The sequence below is a fragment of the Schistocerca piceifrons genome, chromosome 1 (assembly GCF_021461385.2).
Source record: "Schistocerca piceifrons isolate TAMUIC-IGC-003096 chromosome 1, iqSchPice1.1, whole genome shotgun sequence".
In the NCBI taxonomy this organism is placed as follows: Eukaryota; Metazoa; Arthropoda; class Insecta; order Orthoptera; family Acrididae; genus Schistocerca; species Schistocerca piceifrons.
Window position 1 is genome coordinate 164,933,331 of NC_060138.1, and position 23,893 is coordinate 164,957,223.

Consider the following 23,893-nt stretch of genomic DNA (forward strand, 5'->3'; position numbering starts at 1 on the left):
GAATGAACCAACCACCATCTTCTAAGTAACAGGAATCTGTTGTTTGTTATAACTTACCAGCCTTTGTGACACTAAAGCCAGAGAGGGAGAACCCAAATCCACATAAGGCTGAGAATTACCAACATTTCTATTGCACCTATGCCCACTTGCATTCTCAGTGGTTTGTTAGCATACACACTTCAGTTTATAGCTTCCATGGAGACACCGTCACTGCTGACACACTGTTCACATCCATGTTCGTGTCATCCTAACTGAGGTTCAGAAGACAGTTACACACAGAACCAATGTGTCCCTTTCTATGGCACCTCTTACATGTTGCCCAGCCTTGGGACATGCAGTCCATTCGTGTTGCATGAAACAGTATGAGCATGAAGGCAGTGGAGCATGATGCTGTTGCTATTATGATGCACATTATTGATGTCATGAACGATGATTATCTATACGACATTGAGATATCTGATGGACTGCTGCAATAGCTTCTCTGTTCCCTTGTGAACTGACTGAGGGCTAGGAGGGGTGAGAGGAACGGATTTCTGAAACTTCAGATCAGGCTTCTATCTGACTACCTGCAGTCCGTGAAATGTCTAAAGACTAAGCTATGTTTAATACTTTCGTAAGCATAGGATTTTCAACTGTAGAGCTCACTCTCAAACTTCACTATCAGGAGCAATAAGTACGATTGCATCTTGAACCATTTGATTTGCATACAATTCCTTATGAATATTTGTCACAATATTATGATGACTAAGTCCATGTAGTTCTGCTGCCCATGCCCCTGCATGACTGTTTTGCGATGGTAAAACTACACATCAGCAGCAATAATATGAGTACGTTGACAGTGATAGGTAGAAAATAACTCCCACATCTCATCAAAGGGCACGGCTGACTTCCTTCCCCGTCCTTCCCTAATCCGATGAGACCGATGACCTCGCTGTCTGGTCTCCTTCCCCAAACAACCCAACTCCATCTCATCAAAAGGAAGACTTGAAGGTTCTTTTAAGGTGGTGAGCTGACGCAACAATTGAGACACACAAGATGAGGTCAACAAAACTGGGAATAACAACTATCGGCACCTGCTGTTGCTCGAGAAGAGATTCAAGCACCGCCTCCATGGAAATTAACCTTAACCGACCATTGATTGAAGTGGAACATGCCGAATCAAATACAGTACTCATCCCTAAAGTGTTCTAACCCAAGAACATTATAACTTTATTGTATGAGAGACGAAGTACAGACATCAAACAAGTGGCAAGCAGAACCTTGTTCTCTGGCCTGTATTGTTATTAGTTTTAACAGGGGGCACAGGTGGAAGGCTGCTTACACAATTACTGTCATGCTATGAGGCTGGGTGGCCTCCAGTGACCCAAGTCAAGCACGGCCTTCATTTGTGAACTATGAAATGGTGCACACATAAGTATGGTAGTTACATCAGTAACTCTGGATACCTGCACTGTGTGTTATTGCAAGTTACATTTTGTGTTACATTTTTATTAATGTCATGTTTATGTGACTATTACACTGTGATACGTTTTTGAGGAGACAAAGTGGATTACTAACTAAAAAAATATAGTGTGATATTTAAAAAAAGATGTAACGAACAAAGTTATAAGAAAGGCAGTCTTGCTGGTTGATGTCCATCTAATAAATAAAAAACATTTAGTTCATACTTTTCCAATTTTGCTTCAGGACAACAAATTATGCAGGATGGTCAAAGTAAATGAGAGACTGTGTATAATGAAGTATTAATATTCATGTATGTGAATCCAAGTGTTCATATTAAAAGCAACAGTCTGGAGTGCCCTGGAGACAAAGTGATGTGACTGAATATCATTAATATCAAATGAGTTCTAATTATTTATATTTTTTTATTTCAGGATTAATATACTGAAAAAATGGCTTATGACGATATTTTGAAGTACTTGGGAGAGTTTGGACGTTACCAAAAGCGTATTTATTTCTTCCTCTGTTTGCCTGCAATATTTTGTGTTACACACAAACTAGCAAATGTTTTCTTACAAGCTAAAACAAAACATAGGTGAGTACTCTCATACTTATTTACCTATGATTATGTCACCATTGTGTACAAATCCTAACTGCTTGAAGTCTTTGTAGAGGTTATTTTTGGCCCTATTGTTTTTTCCTGTCTTCACTACTTTTTCAAAGTAGAGATATATTGGTAATGATAAAGAGAGTATTGTGAAGCTCCTGGTGAAATACCAAGTTTTCTGAAGAAATATATGCGGGATGTTGTTGGGCTAACACCAGATATAATCCATATAACACATTTCTCACTCCTGTATTCTGAAAATACTTTCCCTATACATTGTTTTTCCCTAAAAGTGGTTCATAAGTCATTGGTGAATGGCAATGTCCAGAATAAACTTGTTTCTTCCTTTCTGAATCACCTACTGCAATAGTCTTGCATGCTGCAAACATAGTTAAACTAAGGTTCTTCCTTAATTCGAGGCAGTGGATTTTCCCATTAAAGTTGTGAGCTACCTGTGGTCCCAAAATCTTAACACTGTGTACTTATTGTATTTCATTATTTGAGGAGCCCATTCTTATGTTGTGTATAATTATATAAGATCTACTGAACTGTATTTACTGAGTTTTGTCGAAATTCTATGATGATCCATTTGCCTTGATCTATCTGTCAGTGTTTACGAGTATTTCACTAGCAGCATTCACAATAAGGGGACTGACACAACTTTTTATTCCTATATTTGTATCATAAAAAAGGCCAGAATGTACATATTCTGGTACTGTGAGTGGAAGGGCATAAGTAAAATGAGCAGTATGAATGCTGTCATCAGCATTCCACGTCTTATTTTTTGACTTATGTTACTCACTGTGCTAATAAAACTACAAATATTCTGAAATATTTCATTGCAATACAGTCATACATATATTATGTTGAAATATGATCTATAATGTAATGTAATGAAAGAAAGTTTTTGTTGCTCATGTCTTGTTGGTATACTGTGCCATTTATTGTATTGGTGGAGTGTTGAGGCATTTGTTGCTGATAAAGTGTTAAGATTACCATACCTGACATGGGTGTTCCATAAAGACTATGAAATGTATTTCACTTAGAGCCACAAAGTTTGTTAATGTATGAGAGGTATGAGTTTGATTTTTAGCCAGTATTTCAAATGTCTTATTTTCTAAGAACTTATCCCTTTTTTCTGCCTAGTTCATTAGATTTGTTCATGCACAACAACTTCTTTCTTTAAAAAAGTTTGTATTAAGTGTGAGATGATTCACATTAGACAAGTAAAAAATCCAAGGAATAATAAACAATAGAACTCAAACTTGAATAAAAACTATTCTCTCTTTATCTCAAGATTAAGAATAACTTGTAAATTCCCCTGTATGAGCTGTTGTTTTATGTTTACCTTCCAAAAAGGAAACATCTGCTCAAAAACGATGAAAACATTTACTTTTGACTAATTTAGTTTCCACTTAAAATTGTGATTTTTACCAAGTGAATGTGTATTGTTAATGTCTTGTTAACAATATTAGTTGGGAGAGGTGTCTTTAATGTCACAAAGCTGTTATCACAAGTGAAAAAGAATCAAAGAAAGTGAGGGAAAGTACTTCACAATTAATACAAAAGTTGAACGATTTAGCATGTCCACAAGCAAAGGAACATACACTGACTGTGTATGTAAAGTAATTTTTTACATCAAACGAGCATACAGCACAAAAAATGAAATATCTGTAATGGTTTTTTTATTTATCATATTTAATGTTATGAGACAGTTGTCAAATTGTGGTTGCTATATTCTGCACAGAAAATAGAAGTTAACAATTTTTTACATCCATACAGGTGCCGCCTTCCTTATGAAATGGATAATAGTACATATGTTATGGCACCTGAGGTAATTAATATGACAATTCCATGGGATACTGCAGCAAAGACGTGGTCATCTTGTCAGCGGTTGGATGCAAATTTCACCCAAGAATATTTTGATGCTGGAATACCAACAAATAACACTGTGGATTGTGAAAGTTGGATATATGACACAACAACTTACAAGAGCAGTGCAGTAATGGAGGTTGGTCAGTGTAACTTATGTCTTCGTAAGAGAATGTACAGCCTTCTTGACTGTACATTCTGTAGGCTGTACATTCTGCTGTGAGGGAAACCAACATGGTCCACAGATTTTAGAAGCAGAAGAGGTACTGCACCAGCTTTTTTGGCATTTGTGTAAGAGTGATATAATGTGAGCACATTGTCCGCTCATTAGTGACTCAGAAAATGTTGGTGCAGTCAGCACAACTGCCTGTGGTAAGTGATGGCCTTCTCCCTCATTGTAATCTGTATATGATTACTATTGATTAACTTAATAAGCTTTGACTTTTCTTTCAGTTTAACCTGGTCTGTGAATATGCATGGTTAAGTGCAACTGCTGATGCGCTGTTCATGGTTGGAGTTCTTCTTGGCTCTATAATATTTGGTGACTTGTCAGACAGGTAAATTAATGAAGCTGTGAAAGGTCTCTGGGAATATAATAACTAAGTGCACAACATTATTATTATTTGACAATATAATTTAATTGAATGGATAAAAATCCTACTCACCAAACGGCAGCAGGAGAACATGTGTATAAAAAGTTTTTACTTATGCAAGCTTTCAGAGCCAGTGGCGCCTTCTTTCTGCAGAAGGGTTGAAGGGAAGGAAGAGGGGTGAAGAGAAAGGAACTCTTTTCTTCTCATTCTGTCTGGTAAGTCTCCCTGGATTTGAGGTTATTGGTGACTTTTGTGAACTCTGATCCTGTTCCTAACCATCAGTTCCTTTCCCTTCACCTCTCTTCTGTCCCCTTCAACCCTTCTGCTGGAAGAAGGAGCCACTGTCTCCGAAAGCTTGCGTAAGTAAAACCTTTTTTTATATGCATGTTCTCCTGCTGCCGCTTGGTGAATAGAGTTTTTATCTGTTGTTGTTGTTGTGGTCTTCAGTCCTGAGACTGGTTTGATGCAGCTCTCCATGCTACTCTATCCTGTGCAAGCTTTTTCATCTCCCAGTACCTACTGCAACCTACATCCTTCTGAATCTGTTTAGTGTATTCATCTCTTGGTCTCCCTCTACGATTTTTACCCTCCACGCTGCCCTCCAATACTAAATTGGTGATCCCTTGATGCCTCAGAACATGTCCTACCAACCTATCCCTTCTTCTGGTCAAGTTGTGCCACAAACTTCTCTTCTCCCCAATCCTATTCAATACTTCCTCATTAGTTATGTGATCTACCCATCTAATCTTCAGCATTCTTCTGTAGCACCACATTTCGAAAGCTTCTATTCTCTTCTTGTCCAAACTATTTATCGTCCATGTTTCACTTCCATACATGGCTACACTCCATACGAATACTTTCAGAAATGACTTCCTGACACTTAAATCAATACTGGATGTTAACAAATTTCTCTTCTTCAGAAACGCTTTCCTTGCCATTGCCAGCCTACATTTTATATCCTCTCTACTTCGACCATCATCAGTTATTTTGCTCCCCAAATAGCAAAACTCCTTTACTACTTTAAGTGTCTCATTTCCTAATCTAATTCCCTCAGCATCACCCGACTTAATTAGACTACATTCCATTATCCTTGTTTTGCTTTTGTTGATGTTCATCTTATATCCTCCCTTCAAGACACTGTCCATTCCATTCAACTGCTCTTCCAAGTCCTTTGCTGTCTCTGACAGAATTACAATGTCATCGGCGAACCTCAAAGTTTTTATTTCTTCTCCATGAATTTTAATACCTACTCCGAATTTTTCTTTTGTTTCCTTTACTGCTTGCTCAATATACAGATTGAACAACATCGGGGAGAGGCTACAACCCTGTCTTACTCCCTTCCCAACCACTGCTTCCCTTTCATGTCCCTCGACTCTTATAACTGCCATCTGGTTTCTGTACAAATTGTAAATAGCCTTTCGCTCCCTGTATTTTACCCCTGCCACCTTTAGAATTTGAAAGAGAGTATTCCAGTCAACATTGTCAAAAGCTTTCTCTAAGTCTACAAATCCTAGAAACGTAGGTTTGCCTTTCCTTAATCTTTCTTCTAAGATAAGTCGTAAGGTCAGTATTGCCTCACGTGTTCCAGTGTTTCTACGGAATCCAAACTGATCTTCCCCGAGGTTGGCTTCTACTAGTTTTTCCATTCGTCTGTAGAGAATTCGTGTTAGTATTTTGCAGCTGTGACTTATTAAGCTGATAGTTCGGTAATTTTCACATCTGTCAACACCTGCTTTCTTTGGGATTGGAATTATTATATTCTTCTTGAAGTCTGAGGGTATTTCGCCTGTTTCATACATCTTGCTCACAAGATGGTAGAGTTTTGTCAGGACTGGCTCTCCCACGGCCGTCAGAAGTTCCAATGGAATATTGTCTACTCCGGGGGCCTTGTTTCGACTCAGGTCTTTCAGTGCTCTGTCAAACTCTTCACGCAATATCGTATCTCCCATTTCATCTTCATCTACATCCTCTTCCATTTCCATAATATTGTCCTCAAGTACATCGCCCTTGTATAGACCCTCTATATACTCCTTCCACCTTTCTGCTTTCCCTTCTTTGCTTAGAACTGGGTTTCCATCTGAGCTCTTGATATTCATACAAATCGTTCTCTTATCTCCAAAGGTCTCTTTAATTTTCCTGTAGGCGGTATCTATCTTACCCCTAGTGAGATAGGCCTCTACATCCTTACATTTGTCCTCTAGCCATCCCTGCTTAGCCATTTTGCACTTCCTGTCGATCTCATTTTTGAGACGTTTGTATTCCTTTTTGCCTGTTTCACTTACTGCATTTTTATATTTTCTCCTTTCATCAATTAAATTCAATATTTCTTCTGTTACCCAAGGATTTCTACTAGCCCTCGTCTTTTTACCTACTTGATCCTCTGCTGCCTTCACTACTTCATCCCTCAAAGCTACCCATTCTTCTTCTACTGTATTTCTTTCCCCCATTCCTGTCAATTGCTCCCTTATGCTCTCCCTGAATCTCTGTACAAGCTCTGGTTCTTTCAGTTTATCCAGGTCCCATCTCCTTAAATTCCCACCTTTTTGCAGTTTCTTCAGTTTTAATCTACAGGTCATAACCAATAGATTGTGGTCAGAGTCCACATCTGCCCCTGGAAATGTCTTACAATTTAAAACCTGGTTCCTAAATCTCTGTCTTACCATTATATAATCTATCTGATATCTATCCAATTATATTATATTGTCAAAAATTGACGATTTTCATTGTAATATTAGTATTGCTTGGTGTGATGTAGAGGCGAGATTCTTCCATTCTAATAAAATGACTGAAATGATATACTATATTGCCAACTACTCTTGTTGTTAATGTAAGTGATAACTGTGCAAAAAATGTAAAACAAAACAAATGTGAAGGAAGCTGAAGTCTGTGTTATATTTGTTTAAGCAATATCAGTTATAATCTGTGAGCCTTAATGCACACAATTTGAATGTGCTGAGAGAGTTTATCAAGTGATCAAAGTGAAAAACAGGACGTTTTCTTTAATAAGACTGCAGACTCTTATCGTCATTTTGTCTAATTGAAATTGACAGTGTACCATTACTGATAAACATTGTCAACAGGCAAACAGAGTTAACTTAAAAAAATAGTTTGTGCCTGGTTTAAAAGACTGCAGAAAACTGCGTATTCCACTTTCATTTATTCATTGATCATGACCTGTACATTTTCACGTTATAGATAACGTTCAGGGACGTGGAACAAGTCAAAGAACATGTTCCTGCTACCTGTAGGTTGGACAACTAGCATTATATGAATTTTAAATGTTAAATTTGTAACTGGGAGGACTGGTTCAGGAATCTGAGTTCTTCATTGTTGTGTAAGATAGCTCCAGGTAAATATGAGAATAGTACCTAATGAAGTGCTATGTTATATTCCTTTCCCCCATTGTTGCCAGAACTGTGCATGTTCTTCCAACACACACACACATTTTAAGAAATATAAGCAACCACAGAACATGCCCAACACAAAAAATTACAGTTTTGATAATTTTATTACTTGTGTCACAAAATGACCACTTAAAATGGATTTTTTAAAGTTTTTATTTTATTTATTTTTTTAATGAACATTGCAGATTTGGGCGGAGACCAATTTTCTTCCTCTCCCTCGTCCTCCAGGTAATTGGTGGAATAGGAGCTGCAGTTCTGCCAAATTATTCATCATTTGTTGCAGCTAGAATGTTGATTGGTGCTACTACTTCTGGAGTGTTTTTAGTAGCCTATGTTATAGGTAAGCATAAGTGTTAGCTAAACTACAAGAATATTTCACACAAATTTCACATATCAAATGGTAGCACACACTCAGATATAGACAAAAAAGATAGTTTAATAGAACCAAGAATCCTTAATTTGAAACAAGAGATGGGAAGGTTGAGTATAATTATACCTTTGTATGTTACCAGTTGGGAAGTATCGACCTTTTCTATTTTTCTCTAACTGAAGTTAACTTTTAATATCATTTTTCTTAGATATATTTAAACCCCCATTTGCTGTACATTATCTATTTCCAGTATACCATATAGTCTTAATATTGTTGTATTACACTAAATAATGGGAGCTATTATATTACTTGACTTATGGAAGATTTTGAATAACTTTTTTTTTTTAAATTCATGTTACTGAAATCAATGCAGTTACCTCATTTTTCAGCAATGGAAATGGTTGGTCCAAGCAAAAGAATGGTTGCTGGTGTGTTGTGCCAAGTATTTGGTACAATTGGTTACTTGCTGACTGCATTCTTTGCTTACTTTATAAAAGAATGGAGAATTTTGCAGATAGCATTTTCTGTTCCTGGAGTGCTTTTCCTATCCTACTGGTGGTAAGGAAATAAATACAGTGTTATGTTTTATGCTCCTCAGTGATTTTGACCAAGTAGAGCCCATTGACAGAATGCTCTGTAGGTGATGCAACCAGACCTAAAATAATACATGATTGATGAAATCAGAGCTTTCGTACCATAACACTACACAAGGTGTTATTTTCAGATTAGAACTAAAATTAATGAATGTCCATATGACCACATCAGCTGTTTGTTATAGTCCATTCAAAGACCTAGGACCTGTTTCGCATTGTAAAGGTGAATACTTCGATGCATTTCTGTATAAAAGAGCTACAATCTTAGTATAGTAAAAATCATGAATGGTTTCTTTTTAAAAAAAACCTGCACCACAAATGCTATTCTGTATAGGTGTTGTCAAATGCTGTCTGTTAAATTAACTTTCCAAAACATTTGTTAAGGTGCGAAACCTGTCTTGTGCCTTTGAATGGGCTACAATAAACAGCTAATGTGGTCATTTGGACTTTCATTCATTTTAATTCTCATTTGATAATAACATCTTGTGTAATATTATGGTATGAAAGTTCCAGTTCCATCATCCATAATTTGATGTAATGCTTCTGCATAGAAGCTTTCTGTGATCATTGATGTCTTAGATAGGTTGTTGTTGTTGTGGTCTTCAGTCCTGAGACTGGTTTGATGCAGCTCTCCATGCTACTCTATCCTGTGCAAGCTTCTTCATCTCCCAGTACCTACTGCAACCTACATCCTTCTGAATCTGCTTAGTGTATTCATCTCTTGGTCTCCCCCTACGATTTAGATAGGGAAGCTCAGAAAGTTCTTCTGTTAATTAAAAAAATAAAAAAAACTTAAAGCCCTAGTTGCTATACAGGTCAGACTTGAAATATGTCTCAACAAACTGAAAAGAGTCTTGCTTAAAACATTTTGTTTAGGGGAATAATGTTATATGCCTTGAAGCGATATTCTATTCTTGCCACAGCAATATCACTACCAATGATTTTTAAGCAAAACCTACAGTCAGTAATTACAGTTTTTTTATGCACTGTCTGTGATGTATTAAATTTGTTTGTCACTTTTCATTTGAAAAATTGTACTATGCAACATAGTTATATACTGTAAATTGGTCAGTAACTGTTTCAGCTAGAAGAAAATTTCCTGTGAGTTTAATGTTATGAATCTACTGGTGCGAAACAAATAGAGGAAATGTAACACAAAAATTTTTTCACGTTACAAGGGCACTTTAAAAAATAAGTTACACATGTCGCACACACCACAACAAGAATGGTACAATGTCAGAAGAAAAGATGTGCTCTACGTCTCCTGCAGACAGTTCTCTTGTGGTATGGATGACAAGTGCATCATAGTGTGCAGTGTAGTGGCACAACAACTGGAAAATGTACCCCAAAGTAGAAGACAATGTTCTAACTGAAGCTGCATAGAAGTGGGTGATGTTGCTCGCCAGGGAAGGCCATCGACCATAGATGACTGTCCAGGCAATTGAGGAACTGATTTGCAGCAGTCACAAATTTTTCAATAATGAAGATATTGACACTGCAGTTCTCAAATGGCTCTGTGACTAAGGAGCAAATTTATAACACTGAGAAATTGAAAGATTGGTAAAACATAGTGACGGCCTTGGGAGAGCCAGTCCTGACATAACTCTACCATCTGGTGAGCAAGATGTATGAGACAGGCAAAATACCCTCAGACTTCAAGAAGAATATAATAATTCCAATTCCAAAGAAAGCAGGTGTTGACAGATGTGAAAATTACCGAACTATCAGTTTAATAAGTCACAGCTGCAAAATACTAACTCGAATTCTTTACAGACGAATGGAAAAACTGATAGAAGCCGACCTCAGTGAAGATCAGTTTGGATTCCGTAGAAATGTTGGAACACGTGAGGCAATACTGACCCTACGATTTATCTTAGAAGAAAGATTAAGGAAAGGCAAACCTATGTTTCTAGCATTTGTAGACTTAGAGAAAGCTTTTGACAATGTTGATTGGAACACTCTCTTTCAAATTCTGAAGGTGGCAGGGGTAAAATACAGGGGGCGAAAGGCTATTTACAATTTGTACAGAAACCAGATGGCAGTTATAAGAGTTGAGGGGCATGAAAGGGAAGCAGTGGTTGGGGAAGGAGTGAGACAGGGTTGTAGCCTATCCCCGATGTTATTCAATCCGTATATTGAGCAAGCAGTAAAGGAAATGAAAGAAAAATTTGGAGTAGGCATTAAAATTCATGGAGAAGAAATAAAAACTTTGAGGTTCGCTAATGACATTGTAATTCTGTCACAGACAGCAAAGGACTTGGAAGAGCAGTTGAACGGAATGGACATTGTCTTGAAAGGAGGGTATAAGATGAACATCAACAAAAGCAAAACGAGGATCATGAAATGTAGTCGAATTAAGTCGGGTGATGCTGAGGGCCTACCCCGATGAACCATGGACATTGCCATTGGTGGGGAGGCTTGCGTGCCTCAGCAATACAGATGGCCGTACCGTAGGTGTAACCACAACGGAGGGGTATCTGTTGAGAGGCCAGACAAATGTGTGGTTCCTGAAGAGGGCAGCTGCCTTTTCAGAAGTTGCAGGGGCAACAGTCTGGATGATTGACTGATCTGGCCTTGCAACACTAACCAAAACGGCCTTGCTGTGCTGGTACTGCGAATGGCTGAAAGCAAGGGGAAACTACAGCCGTAATTTTTCCCGAGGGCATGCAGCTTTACTGTATGATTAAATGATGATGGTGTCCTCTTGAGTAAAATATTCCGGAGGTAAAATAGTCCCCCATTCGGATCTCCGGGCGGGGACTACTCAGGAGGACGTCATTATCAGGAGAAACAAAAATTGGCGTTCTACGGATCGGAGCGTGGAATGTCAGGTCCTTTAATTGGGCAGTTAGGTTACAAAATTTAAAAAGGGAAATGGATAGGTTGAAGTTAGATATTGTGGGAATTAGTGAAGTTCGGTGGCAGGAGGAACAAGACTTTTGGTCAGATGAATACAGGGTTATAAATACAAAATCAAATAGGGGTAATGCAGGAGTAGGTTTAATAATGAATAAAACAATAGTAGTGTGGGTAAGCTACTACCAACAGCATAGTGAACACATTATTATGGCCAAGATAGACACGAAGCCCATGCCTACTACAGTAGTACAAGTTTATATGCCAACTAGCTCTGCAGATGAAGAAATTGATGAAATGTATGTTGAGATAAAAGAAATTATTCAGGTAGTGAAGGGAAACAAAAATTTAATAGTCATGGGTGACTGGAATTCGAGAGTAGGAAAAGGGAGAGAAGGAAACATAGTGGGTGAATATGGATTGGGGGAGAAAAATGAAAGAGGAAGCAATCTGGTAGAATTTTGCACACAGCATAACTTAATCATAGCTAACACTTGATTCAAGAATCATAAAAGAAGGTTGTATACATGGAAGAATCCTGGAGATACTAGAAGGTATCAGATAGATTATATAATGGTAAGACAGAGATTTAGGAACCAAGTTTTAAATTGTAAGACATTTCCAGGGGCAGATGTGGACTCTGACCACAATCTATTGGTTATGAACTGTAGATTAAAATTGAAGAAACTGAAAAAAGGTGGGAATTTAAGGGGATGAGACCTGGATAAACTGACTAAACCAGAGGTTGTACAGAGTTTCAGGGAGAGCATAAGGGAACAATTGACAGGAATGGGGGAAAGAAATACAGTAGAAGAAGAATGGGGAGCTCTGAGGGATGAAATAGTGAAGGCAGCAGAGGATCAAGTAGGTAAAAAGACAAGGGCTAGTAGAAATCCTTGGGTAACAGAAGAAATATTGAATTTAATTGATGAAAGGAGAAAATATAAAAATGCAGTAAATGAAGCAGGCAAAAAGGAATATAAACGTCTCAAAAATGAGATCCACAGGAAGTGCAAAATGGCTAAGCAGGGATGGCTAGAGGACAAATGTAAGGATGTAGAGGCTTATCTCACTAGGGGTAAGATAGATACAGCCTACAGGAAAATTAAAGAGACCTTTGGAGAAAAGAGAACCACTTGTATGAATATCAAGAGCTTAGATGGAAACCCAGTTCTAAGCAAAGAAGGGAAAGCAGAAAGGTGGATGGAGTATATAGAGGGTCTATACAAGGGCGATGTACTTGAGGACGATATTATGGAAATGGAAGAGGATGTAGATGAAGATGGAATGGGATATACGATACTGCGTGAAGAGTTTGACAGAGCACTGAAAGACCTGAGTCGAAACAAGGCCCCGGGAGTAGACAACATTCCATTGGAACTACTGATGGCCTTGGGAGAGCCAGTCCTGACAAAACTCTACCGTCTGGTGAGCAAGATGTATGAGACAGGCGAAATACCTTCAGACTTCAAGAAGAATATAATAATTCCAATCCCAAAGAAAGCAGGTGTTGACAGATGTGAAAATTACCGAACTATCAGTTTAATAAGTCACAGCTGCAAAATACTAACGCGAATTCTTTACAGACGAATGGAAAAACTGATGGAAGCCGACCTCGGTGAAGATCAGTTTGGATTCCGTAGAAATGTTGGAACACGTGAGGCAATACTGACCCTACAATTCATCTTAGAAGCTACATTAAGGAAAGGCAAACCTACATTTCTAGCATTTGTGGACTTAGAGAAAGCTTTTGACAATGTTGATTGGAACACTCTCTTTCAAATTCTGAAGGTGGCAGGGGTAAAATACAGGGAGCGAAAGGCTATTTACAATTTGTAAAGAAACCAGATGGCAGTTATAAGAGTTGAGGGGCATGAAAGGGAAGCAGCGGTTGGGAAGGGAGTGAGACAGGGTTGTAGCCTGTCCCCGATGTTATTCAATCTGTATATTGAGCAAGCAGTAAAGGAAACAAAAGAATAGTTCGGAGTAGGTATTAAAATCCATGGAGAAGAAATAAAAACTTTGAGGTTCGCTGATGACATTGTAATTCTGTCAGAGACAGCAAAGGACTTGGAAGAGCAGTTGAACAGAATTTACTGTGTCTTGCAAGGAGGATATAAGATGAACATCAACAAAAGCAAAACGAGGATAATGGAATGTAGTCGAATTAAGTCGGGTGATGCTGTGGGAATTAGATTAGGAAATGAGACACTTAAAGTAGTAAAGGAGTTTTGCTATTTGGGGAGCAAAATAACTGATGATGGCCGAAGTAGAGAGGATATAAAATGTAGACTGGCAATGGCAAGGAAAGCGTTTCTGAAGAAGAGAAATTTGTTAACATCGAGTATAGATTTAAGTGTCAGGAAGTCATTTCTTAAAGTATTTGTATGGAGTGTAGCCATGTATGGAAGTGAAACATGGATGATAAATAGTTTGGACAAGAAGAGAATAGAAGCTTTCTAAATGTGGTGCACAGAAGAATACTGAAGATTAGATGGGTAGTTCACGTAACTAATGAGGAGGTATTGAATAGAATTGGGTAGAAGATGAGTTTGTGGCACAACTTGACAAGAAGAAGGGACCAGTTGGTAGGGCATGCTCTGAGGCATCAAGGGATCACAAATTTAGCGTTGGAGGGCAGCGTGGAGGGAAAATCGTAGAGGGAGACCAAGAGATGAATACACTAAGCAGATTCAGAAGGATGTAGGTTGCAGTAAGTGCTGGGAGATAAAGAAGCTCGCACAGGATAGAGTAGCATGAAGAGCTGCATCAAACCAGTCTCAGGACTGAAGACCACAACAACAGTGGCCATTGTTTACAGGCACTTGATAACTATGTTGAAAGATAGTATCATGCATCTGTGTCACTTTGAAATGTACTGCAGCATTCAATAAAAATTACTTAGCCTGCCAAAATAATGTGTAACTTACTTTTTGAAGTTCCCTCATGGTAATGCATTGTATGAAAATTGAGAAAATATCTAGAGGAGGAAGTGGAGCTCCCAATTATTAGAGCCAGCACCACAACAACTGTCTCATGTCATCAAAAATTCTCGAGGAGATCACAGATTATGCATGAAACTATTACAACAGGGTCAGATAGGATCAGTGAGTTAGTAACTTGGTCTTAAATGATTGATTAACAAATGCATCAGCATCAGATATTTCTCATGTGATAACACCTGTGCTTGTGCTACATGTAAAACATTTCTAACAAACATGCTCTCTTCCTCTCTCTCTGTTGTGATCTATATTTTTACTTTGGGCACTACCGATTGGTATTTGGCCCATTTTGTTCACTTTTACCATTGCCAGCATATGTTGTAGTGTGCGTTATGTGCAAGTACTACTTCCTCAGTATTGAGATTCTTCCTGAAGCTTATGATACTACTATTCTTTTTAAAGAAATTTCCACCATTTGACTGTTAATTGTTTATTTATTTTACACAACCATGATTTCAGATTTGTAGCCATTACCAAGTGCATTTTGAAATGGTAAAAATGTCTGATCTGCCTGGGACACGTCATCACCAAAAAAACAAATTTCCGGCCTTTTAGACTAGTTGCCATAGACTAGTTGTCATATTACGGGATATGAGTACATATCAAAGATACATAATGTTGCTGACATTGTGCACAATGAATATCACAATGTAGGAAATGACAGATTTGCTACTTACTGTAAGGAAGACACATAAAGTTGCAGACAGGCACAAGTAGAAGACACTTACCTAAAGCTTTTGGACACAGCCTTCATCAATAAAAGAGAGACACATGCCATTCACACACACACACACACACACACACACACACACACACAAGCAAGCACACTTCACATGCACACATGACCACCAACTCCAGCCTCTCGAGATTTCCGGACTGAGGTGCAGGAGTTGGTGGTTGTGTGTGCATGAGGTGTGTTTGCTTGTGTGTGTGAATGGTGTGTATGTCTCTCTTTTACTGATAAAGGCTGTGGCCGAAAGCTTTATGTACGTGTCTTTTAAATGTTCCTGTCTACAACTTCAGCGTCTTCTTTATGGTAAGTAACAATCTGTCTTTTCCTACATTGTTGGTGTTCCTACCCGGAGTTTCCATTGTTTGATTGTGAACAATGAGAAACATTAACAGAGAGTGTAATGTATTTAACAGCTACTATATTCCTGTGACCTGCATTTATCTCTTCTGTCCATGAACAAAAGTGATGAATGTTGGTCACAAGAATATATTAGCTATTAAATATGCCATACTGTATGTTAATGTTTCTCATTTTATACAATGACAGCTATATTATGTATCTTCGAAATGTACTTGTATCCTGTAATACAACTGGTCTGTAAGAACAGAAATATGTTTTTTTTTTTTTTTTTTTTTTTTTTTTTTTTTTTTTTTTTTTTTTTTTTTTATGTCACAGACATAGGTGGGAATTTAACGAGATGAAACCTGGATAAACTGAAAGACCCAGAGGTTGTACAGAGTTTCAGGGAGAGCCTAAGGGAACAATTGACAGGAATGGGGGAAAGAAATACAGTAGAAGAAGAATGGGTAGCTTTGAGGGATGAAATAGTAAAGGCAGCAGAGGATCAAATAGGTAAAAAGACAAGGGCTAGTAGAAACCCTTGGGTAACAGAAGAAATATTGAATTTAATTGATGAAAGGAGAAAATATAAAAATGCAGTAAATGAAGCAGGCAAAAAGGAATACACACGTCTCAAAAATGAGATCGACAGGAAGTGCAAAATGGCTAAGCAGAGATGGGTAGAGGACAAATGTAAGGATGTAGAGGCTTATCTCGCTAGGGGTAAGATAGATACTGCCTACAGGAAAATTAAAGAGACCTTTGGAGAAAGGAGAACCACTTGCATGAATAACAAGAGCTCAGATGGAAACACAGTTCTAAGCAAAGAAGGGAAAGTAGAAAGGTGGAAGGAGTATATAGAGGCTCTATACAAGGGCGATGTACTTGAGGACAATATTATGGAAATGGAAGAGGATGTAGATGAAGATGGAATGGGATATACGATACTGCGTGAAGAGTTTGACAGAGCACTGAAAGACCTGAGTCAAAACAAGGCCCCCGGAGTAGACAACATTCCATTAGAACTACTAACAGCCTGGGGAGAGCCAGTCCTGACAAAACTCTACCATCTGGTAAGCAAGATGTATGAGACAGGCAAAATACCCTCAGACTTCAAGAAGAATATAATAATTCCAATCCCAAAGAAAGCAGGTGTTGACAGATGTGAAAATTACCGAACTATCTGTTTAATAAGTCACAGCTGCAAAATACTAACTCGAATTCTTTACAGACAAATGGGAAAACTGATAGAAGCCGACCTCAGTGAAGATCATTTTGGATTCCGTGGAAATGTTGGAACACATGAGGCAATACTGACCCTACGATTTATCTTAGAAGAAAGATTAAGGAAAGGCAAACCTACGTTTCTAGCATTTGTAGGCTTAGAGAAAGCTTTTGACAATGTTGATTGGAATACTCTCTTTCAAATTCTGAAGGTGGCAGGGGTAAAATACGGGGAGCGAAAGGCTATTTACAATTTGTACAGAAACCAGATGGCAGTTATAAGAGTCGAGGGGTATGAAAGGGAAGCAGTGGTTGGGAAGGGAGTGAGACAGGGTTGTAGCCTATCCCCGATGTTATTCAATCTGTATATTGAGCAAGCAATAAAGGAAACAAAAGAAAAGTTCGGAGTAGGTATTAAATTAAAATCCATGGAGAAGAAATAAAAACTTTGAAGTTCACCAATGACATTGTAATTCTGTCAGAGACAGCAATGGACTTGGAAGAGCAGCTGAACGGAATGGACAGTGTCTTGAAAGGAGGGTATAACATGAACATCAAACGAGGGTAATGGAATCTAGTCAAATGACATTGGGTGATGCTGAGGGAATTAGATTAGGAAATGAGACACTTAATGTAGTAAAGGAGTTTTGCTATTTGGGGAGCAAAATAACTGACGATGGTCGAAGTAGAGAGGATATAAAATGTAGACTGGCAATGGCAAAGAAAGCGTTTCTGAAGAAGAAAAATTTGTTAACATCGAGTATAGATTTAAATGTCAGGAAGTCGTTCCTGAAAGTCTTTGTATGGAGTGTAGCCATGTATGGAATTGAAACATGGACAATAAATTGTTTAGACAAGAAGAGAATAGAAGCTTTAGAAATGTGGTGCTACAGAAGAATGCTGAAGATTAGATGGGTAGATCACATAACTAATGAGGAGGTATTGAATAGAATTGGGGAGAAGAGGAGCTTGTGGCACAACTTGACTAGAAGAAGGGATCAGTTGGTAGGACATGTTCTGAGACATCGAGGAATCACCAATTTATTATTGGAGGGCAGTGTGGAGGGTAAAAATCGTAGAGGGAGACCAAGAGTTGAATACATTAAGCAGAATCAGAAGGATGTATGCTGCAGTAGGTACTGGGAGATGAAGAAGCTTGCACAGCATGGAGAGCTGCATCAGACCAGTCTCAGGACTGAAGACCACAACAACAACAACATGTCCCAGACAGGTCAGACATTTTTAACATTTCAGCATGCAGTTGAGAATGGATACAAAGCCAAAATCATGACAATTAACAGTCAAATGACAAAAATTTTTTTCAAAAAATTCTGTATGAGTGTGGCCCTCCAAGAAAGACAGATTATGATACTGCCTCCTCAGAATTTGATTCTTGATTATGATAATCAGTGAAAATTTGAATTGCAGCCCATAATATTTCTGTAAGTAAAAATGATTATATCCAAAACTGTATAAATGTTGTGCACATATTGCTCATCAAACTCCTGTGATGACTAATAATAATCATACCTATAATGATTTTAAATATTAACCCTCTTAATGGTGCCAAATTTCAAAGTTTGTTTGACATACAAAAAAAGTATATTAGCTCCGTATCTTTCAGAGGGGACCATGGTGTTTTTTGAGAGGAGTTAAGATGAAAACACAGTAATGGTAAAAATATGAGTGTCATTCCACAAATCACGGTGATTATGATGTATCGGGTAAACGCATTGTCGCCATAATTGCAGTAAATACATTCAAAAGACCATGGCAGACATTACCAAACTCAACCAACTGTTTGCAACCACATGTGAGGATGGCTCGGTACCAGTGCCAGAAACATTCAATGTGAGACTGGCAATGCTACCAGATGGATGCTCCCCCACCTACCTAGTTCACCAGACTCCAGTCCATGTGATTCTGACCACATTCCACAACAGAGGAAACCACTGCATGGGAGGGGCTTTGCAAACAGGGGAATGTCCTCAGGGCATCTCGGTGACAGGTGGCACTCATTAATGGCAAGGGCAGTTGCATTCAGTGCTTTCCACATTTTTGGAAATGTTTGTATGCACTAGGAGACTATTATGAAGCACAGTAGTTGATGTTGATTCATTTATGATCCATTTGAACTCATATGTAATAAGTTTACATAGAGTTCCAAAGCATGTGCACCATTTCAACCTTTTACCACAACCTACAGTACAGGAACCCTGTTTTATGTTGGCATTCAGATACACACTGACGTACTGGTTCAGTGCACGTCTTGGAATCCTCATGCTGTTGCTGTACTTCAGAATATACCATAGTTGCCATGACTTACAGAATGACACTCGTAGAAAAGTGAATACTTTTGATTTAAAGGGGACAACTCACTGAAAAGCAGAAATGTTGAGTCATCAGTAGGCACAACCAAAAACAAGAAAATTTGTTAACTTTCAGAGTAATACTTTTTTGAGGTTAAGAAACACACACACACACACACACACACACACACACACACACACACACATGCTGCACACTGGTGTGTGCTGGCGTGCGCCTCAAGGATAACTTACATCTGTGTAGTTCAGAGAAGCTGGTGATGGAGGAAAGGATCCATATGGCCCAAGTTGTGAAGCAGCTGTTTAAATTGAGCCTATTGTGCTCAGCTGCATGTTGTGCCACTGGGAGGTGTGATGTGCTCAGAAGTTTGTTGTGCTACTGGGTGGCACAACATGTTGATGGCTGCTTCGCAATCTGGACCCTGTGGATCCTTCCCTGTACTCCCCAGATGGGAACTATCCCTTCGCTTCTGTAACTGTCCAGCCTCAAATCTATGGTAAACAACTGTTCCCTCATCCTCTCCTCTTCAACCCCCCTGACATTCCCTCCCAATTCCTATCCCACATTACCTTCAATATGCATCACTCTCTACCAGCTCTGACAACTATGCATCACAAGCTTAGCCCATGTACTTGCCACCCCTCCCACCTGCATTCTTAGCCAGCAAACTCGCTGTCTCCCTCTGAGCCACAGCCACCCAATCCGAATCCCTCTCCTTGCCTCTCACTTCTATCCACCCTACCTGACACAATACCCACCACAACCTAATCCACCTGCCGAAATGCAGCACTGGCATTGTTTGTCCAACCGGCACAATATAGGGACATAGGTGTGTGTACACATGCACATGAATGTGTGTTTATGTGTGAATTGTGCATTAAAATAAAACCACAGAATGAGACAGAAATAGTGGAGGAGCATATTTAAAACTTTATTTTTTCATTCACTTAACATGTTATCCCTATAGACTGCACCATGAGAAGGAACTCTTGAAGAAGTTGAAGTAGTGAAAGTACACTGCAGGGACACAGCCATTATAAAATTGCTTCTGCAATGTATACTGGCAACTTAACTGTGATTAATGACAGGCCAGTTTTGTTCTGCTTGTATACCATGTACTGTCTTGTATTCATACCAATTAGAAACTTAATAACTAGTGAAAAAATGACTATTAAAAATAAACATAATTTTCTGGTTATACTATCCTGCTACCATTCTTCTATTACTCAATATTTAAAAATTTTGTCAAAATATTGATAAATATTTGAAGAATAGCAATTAAAAATTTCTATTTTTATAATGTTTCAGAAATTAGGTACTTTATATTTATAAATTAATTTTTAAGGTTCATACCAGAATCAGTAAGATGGTTACTCACAAAAGGCAAAACTGATGAAGCCAAGCACTTGATTCTCAAGGTAGCCAAGGAGAATAAAGCAGATGTTCCAGATGATGTGCTGGACAAACTACTAGAAGAAGAGAGAATTCAGGCACGGACTGCAGCTGCTGTTCAAAAGCCATCTCTGCTGGATCTAATGAGGAACAGCAATTTAAGGAAGAAATCATTAAATATATTTTTCCAGTGGTAAGTTCTATATAATTTTGGCAGATCATTTTCAAGTAAGACGATGAATGTAACTGCTTATCAGTGGTGTCTGGTACTATACGAGGACTGCAAGAAGAGGTCACTGATGGAGTAGCTGTATCAGTACCAATCAAATGCCATTACCAATTATTGATTGCTTTCTGGTCACTGCCAGCATATTGTATCATCTCTCTTAATAAAAAAATAGGTAAATACAATAACAATTAATTGAAAGGCTTGCTTGTTGATGTAATTATTTAAAGAGACATTATTTGAATGAATTGTTTGAATATCCTTGAAGATAATAGACATAACAGTTCCCAGTCTCACCAAAGATTGCTAAAATGGCTCTCTCAACAATAAGATGTGACTTCATGGAGATGAATAATTGACAATATTACCTGTTTAGATGACTGTCTCCACATTGGTATTTATGTGTGGACAGCCACACAATTGTAAATATGTAGACTTTGCCCTTAAACATTTAAAAGACAGGAATAATGAGTGCACTCAGATAAGAAGTGACTATAAATGAATTAATCAGAAAATAAAATTTACCTGGTTTGATTCTATATGGAACAGGTGCGCACGATGACTGTGTTTATTAAAATTGAGAAACACAAAGCAGTCACTTGCCAATAATCTGTTTATTACATTTATGCAGTAAACAGATTATTAGTGACTGATTGCTGTACATTTCTCAATTTTAATGCAACTCAACTTCGTTTTATCAGCTTGTCAGGTATAGTGCACCATACAATGTGTTTGCATCAGTACCTGTGCTCCTGACCTAACACTATAGCCTTAATCTAAAATTATCCATAATAAAACAGCTGTATAGAGCAGTGGTGAATATTGTGCAGTTTGTTCTGATGTGTCTGCCAGAAGAAGAAGGAAGCAGAGAGAAAAAGCTGAAAATTGATCAAGAAAAGTGTAGAACATAATTCCATCAGTGACTGCATAGAAACTGTTTCTGTCCTCTATCTCTGAAAATGTGTCTCTGGACATAGATACAAGTTTAATTAATTTTTTGTGTGTGTTGATATTACAATGCCTCTAAGGACTACAAGAATCACATTTGTTATTCATGTAGAACTTCAACATAAACACAATACATTGAGTTCCCTATAGAATGCTAGTAACTCTTGTTTAATGAATTGAAACAGCAAAAGTTACTTCACAATGAATTATTGTATTCGTATAAAATTATTTGTCATGCAGACAAAATGAAGACGTTACGCATTGTAACTCGGAATGTAGTAAGTGGTGTAATCTACAGTGTACATTTGAGTATCTAGTTAGAAAAATAGGTACACATTCTCAATATTTATCATCACAAAACTGCCCTACAGGCAAAATAAAAGATGTTACACAAAGGCTGCAACACTGTAGCAAGTCGTATAATTACTTAGTGTAACCAGCTGGATTGCTAAACACACTCACACACACACTCACACACACACACACACATCCATCCATCCCAGCCACAAGGGTATGTTTTGTTTCGATAATTGGTTTTCAGTCTGAAAGTGAACTGAAATCTGGTGCAGTCTCTTTAAATTTCCTTTCCCCAGGATTTGCTATATCAGAAAGCATCTGTGAATTTTGTACGCCTGTAAATTCTTTTTTTATCTGCCACTATTATTATTATTATCATCATCATCATCATCATCATCATCATCATTATCATTTGTGGCTGCAGTAGTAAAGTACTGTCAGTATTAATTTTATTAGTTCATAGTCAGTATTATTTATTTGCATTGGCACTATAGCACTCAGATCATTTTAACACTATTAGTCATATTAAAATTGCTATTTCTTTGGTAACTATGATGTTAAAAAGGTACTGTATATATGAAACTCTGGTCCAGTATAAGAGAGGGCCTAATGACCCTAAGCAAATCAGATAAAATAAATAAATAAAAATATCTGATGACCATTCTCTTACAATATTCCAGGAGGTACAAGCAAAAATATATTTTGTAAACTGTATCTGAGATGAGATGAATTGGGGGTTTCAAAATATTTCACTAAATGACTGAATGAATGTCATGAGGTGAATGGATTTGTTTTCAGGCATAAACACACTAAACTGCGTACGAGGAATCATATTTCCCTGTAACTTTGTGCTGGCAATGAGAAGGGTAATCTGTACTGAGTATTAGTAGCAACATTAGACTGTAGCTCTGTGCTTGGCCCAGTGTACAGTGTAGAAGTACCAGTGGGCCAGGCAAATTGTTTGCTGAAATAATAGATGAGCTGTCACTCTCTGTCAGCTAATTAATTTTGTTCATCTACATCTACATCTACATTGATACTCCGCAAGCCACCCAACGGTGTGTGGCGGAGGGCACTTTACGTGCCACTGTCATTACCTCCCTTTCCTGTTCCAGTCGCGTATGGTTCGCGGGAAGAACGACTGTCTGAAAGCCTCCGTGCGCGCTCTAATCTCTCTAATTTTACATTCGTGATCTCCTCGGGAAGTATAAGTAGGGGGAAGCAATATATTCGATACCTCATCCAGAAACGCACCCTCTCGAAACCTGGCGAGCAAGCTACACCGCGATGCAGAGCGCCTCTCTTGCAGAGTCTGCCACTTGAGTTTATTAAACATCTCCGTAACGCTATCACGGTTACCAAATAACCCAGTGACGAAACGCGCCGCTCTTCTTTGGATCTTCTCTATCTCCTCCGTCAAACCGACCTGGTACGGATCCCACACTGATGAGCAATACTCAAGTATAGGTCGAACGAGTGTTTTGTAAGCCACCTCCTTTGTTGATGGACTACATTTTCTAAGCACTCTCCCAATGAATCTCAACCTGGTACCCGCCTTACCAACAATTAGTTTTATATGATCATTCCACTTCAAATCGTTCCGTACGCATACTCCCAGATATTTTACAGAAGTAACTGCTACCAGTGTTTGTTCCGCTATCATATAATC

The 23,893-nt window shown here is 38.2% G+C and overlaps 1 protein-coding gene across 3 annotated transcripts in view; it reads left to right on the plus strand.

Moving 5' to 3' along the window:
• Positions 1-23,893, plus strand: part of LOC124785202 (organic cation transporter protein-like) — a 332,709-nt gene that overhangs the window by 282,979 nt on the left and 25,837 nt on the right. For all 3 annotated transcript variants that reach the window (XM_047254162.1, XM_047254160.1, XM_047254163.1), the window contains 6 exons: positions 1,875-2,035; positions 3,830-4,058; positions 4,373-4,476; positions 8,102-8,256; positions 8,676-8,844; positions 20,707-20,946. In XM_047254162.1, the coding sequence (XP_047110118.1) occupies positions 1,893-2,035; positions 3,830-4,058; positions 4,373-4,476; positions 8,102-8,256; positions 8,676-8,844; positions 20,707-20,946 (1,040 nt within the window). In that variant the 5' untranslated portion in view covers positions 1,875-1,892. The remainder of the gene's footprint in view (positions 1-1,874; positions 2,036-3,829; positions 4,059-4,372; positions 4,477-8,101; positions 8,257-8,675; positions 8,845-20,706; positions 20,947-23,893) is intronic.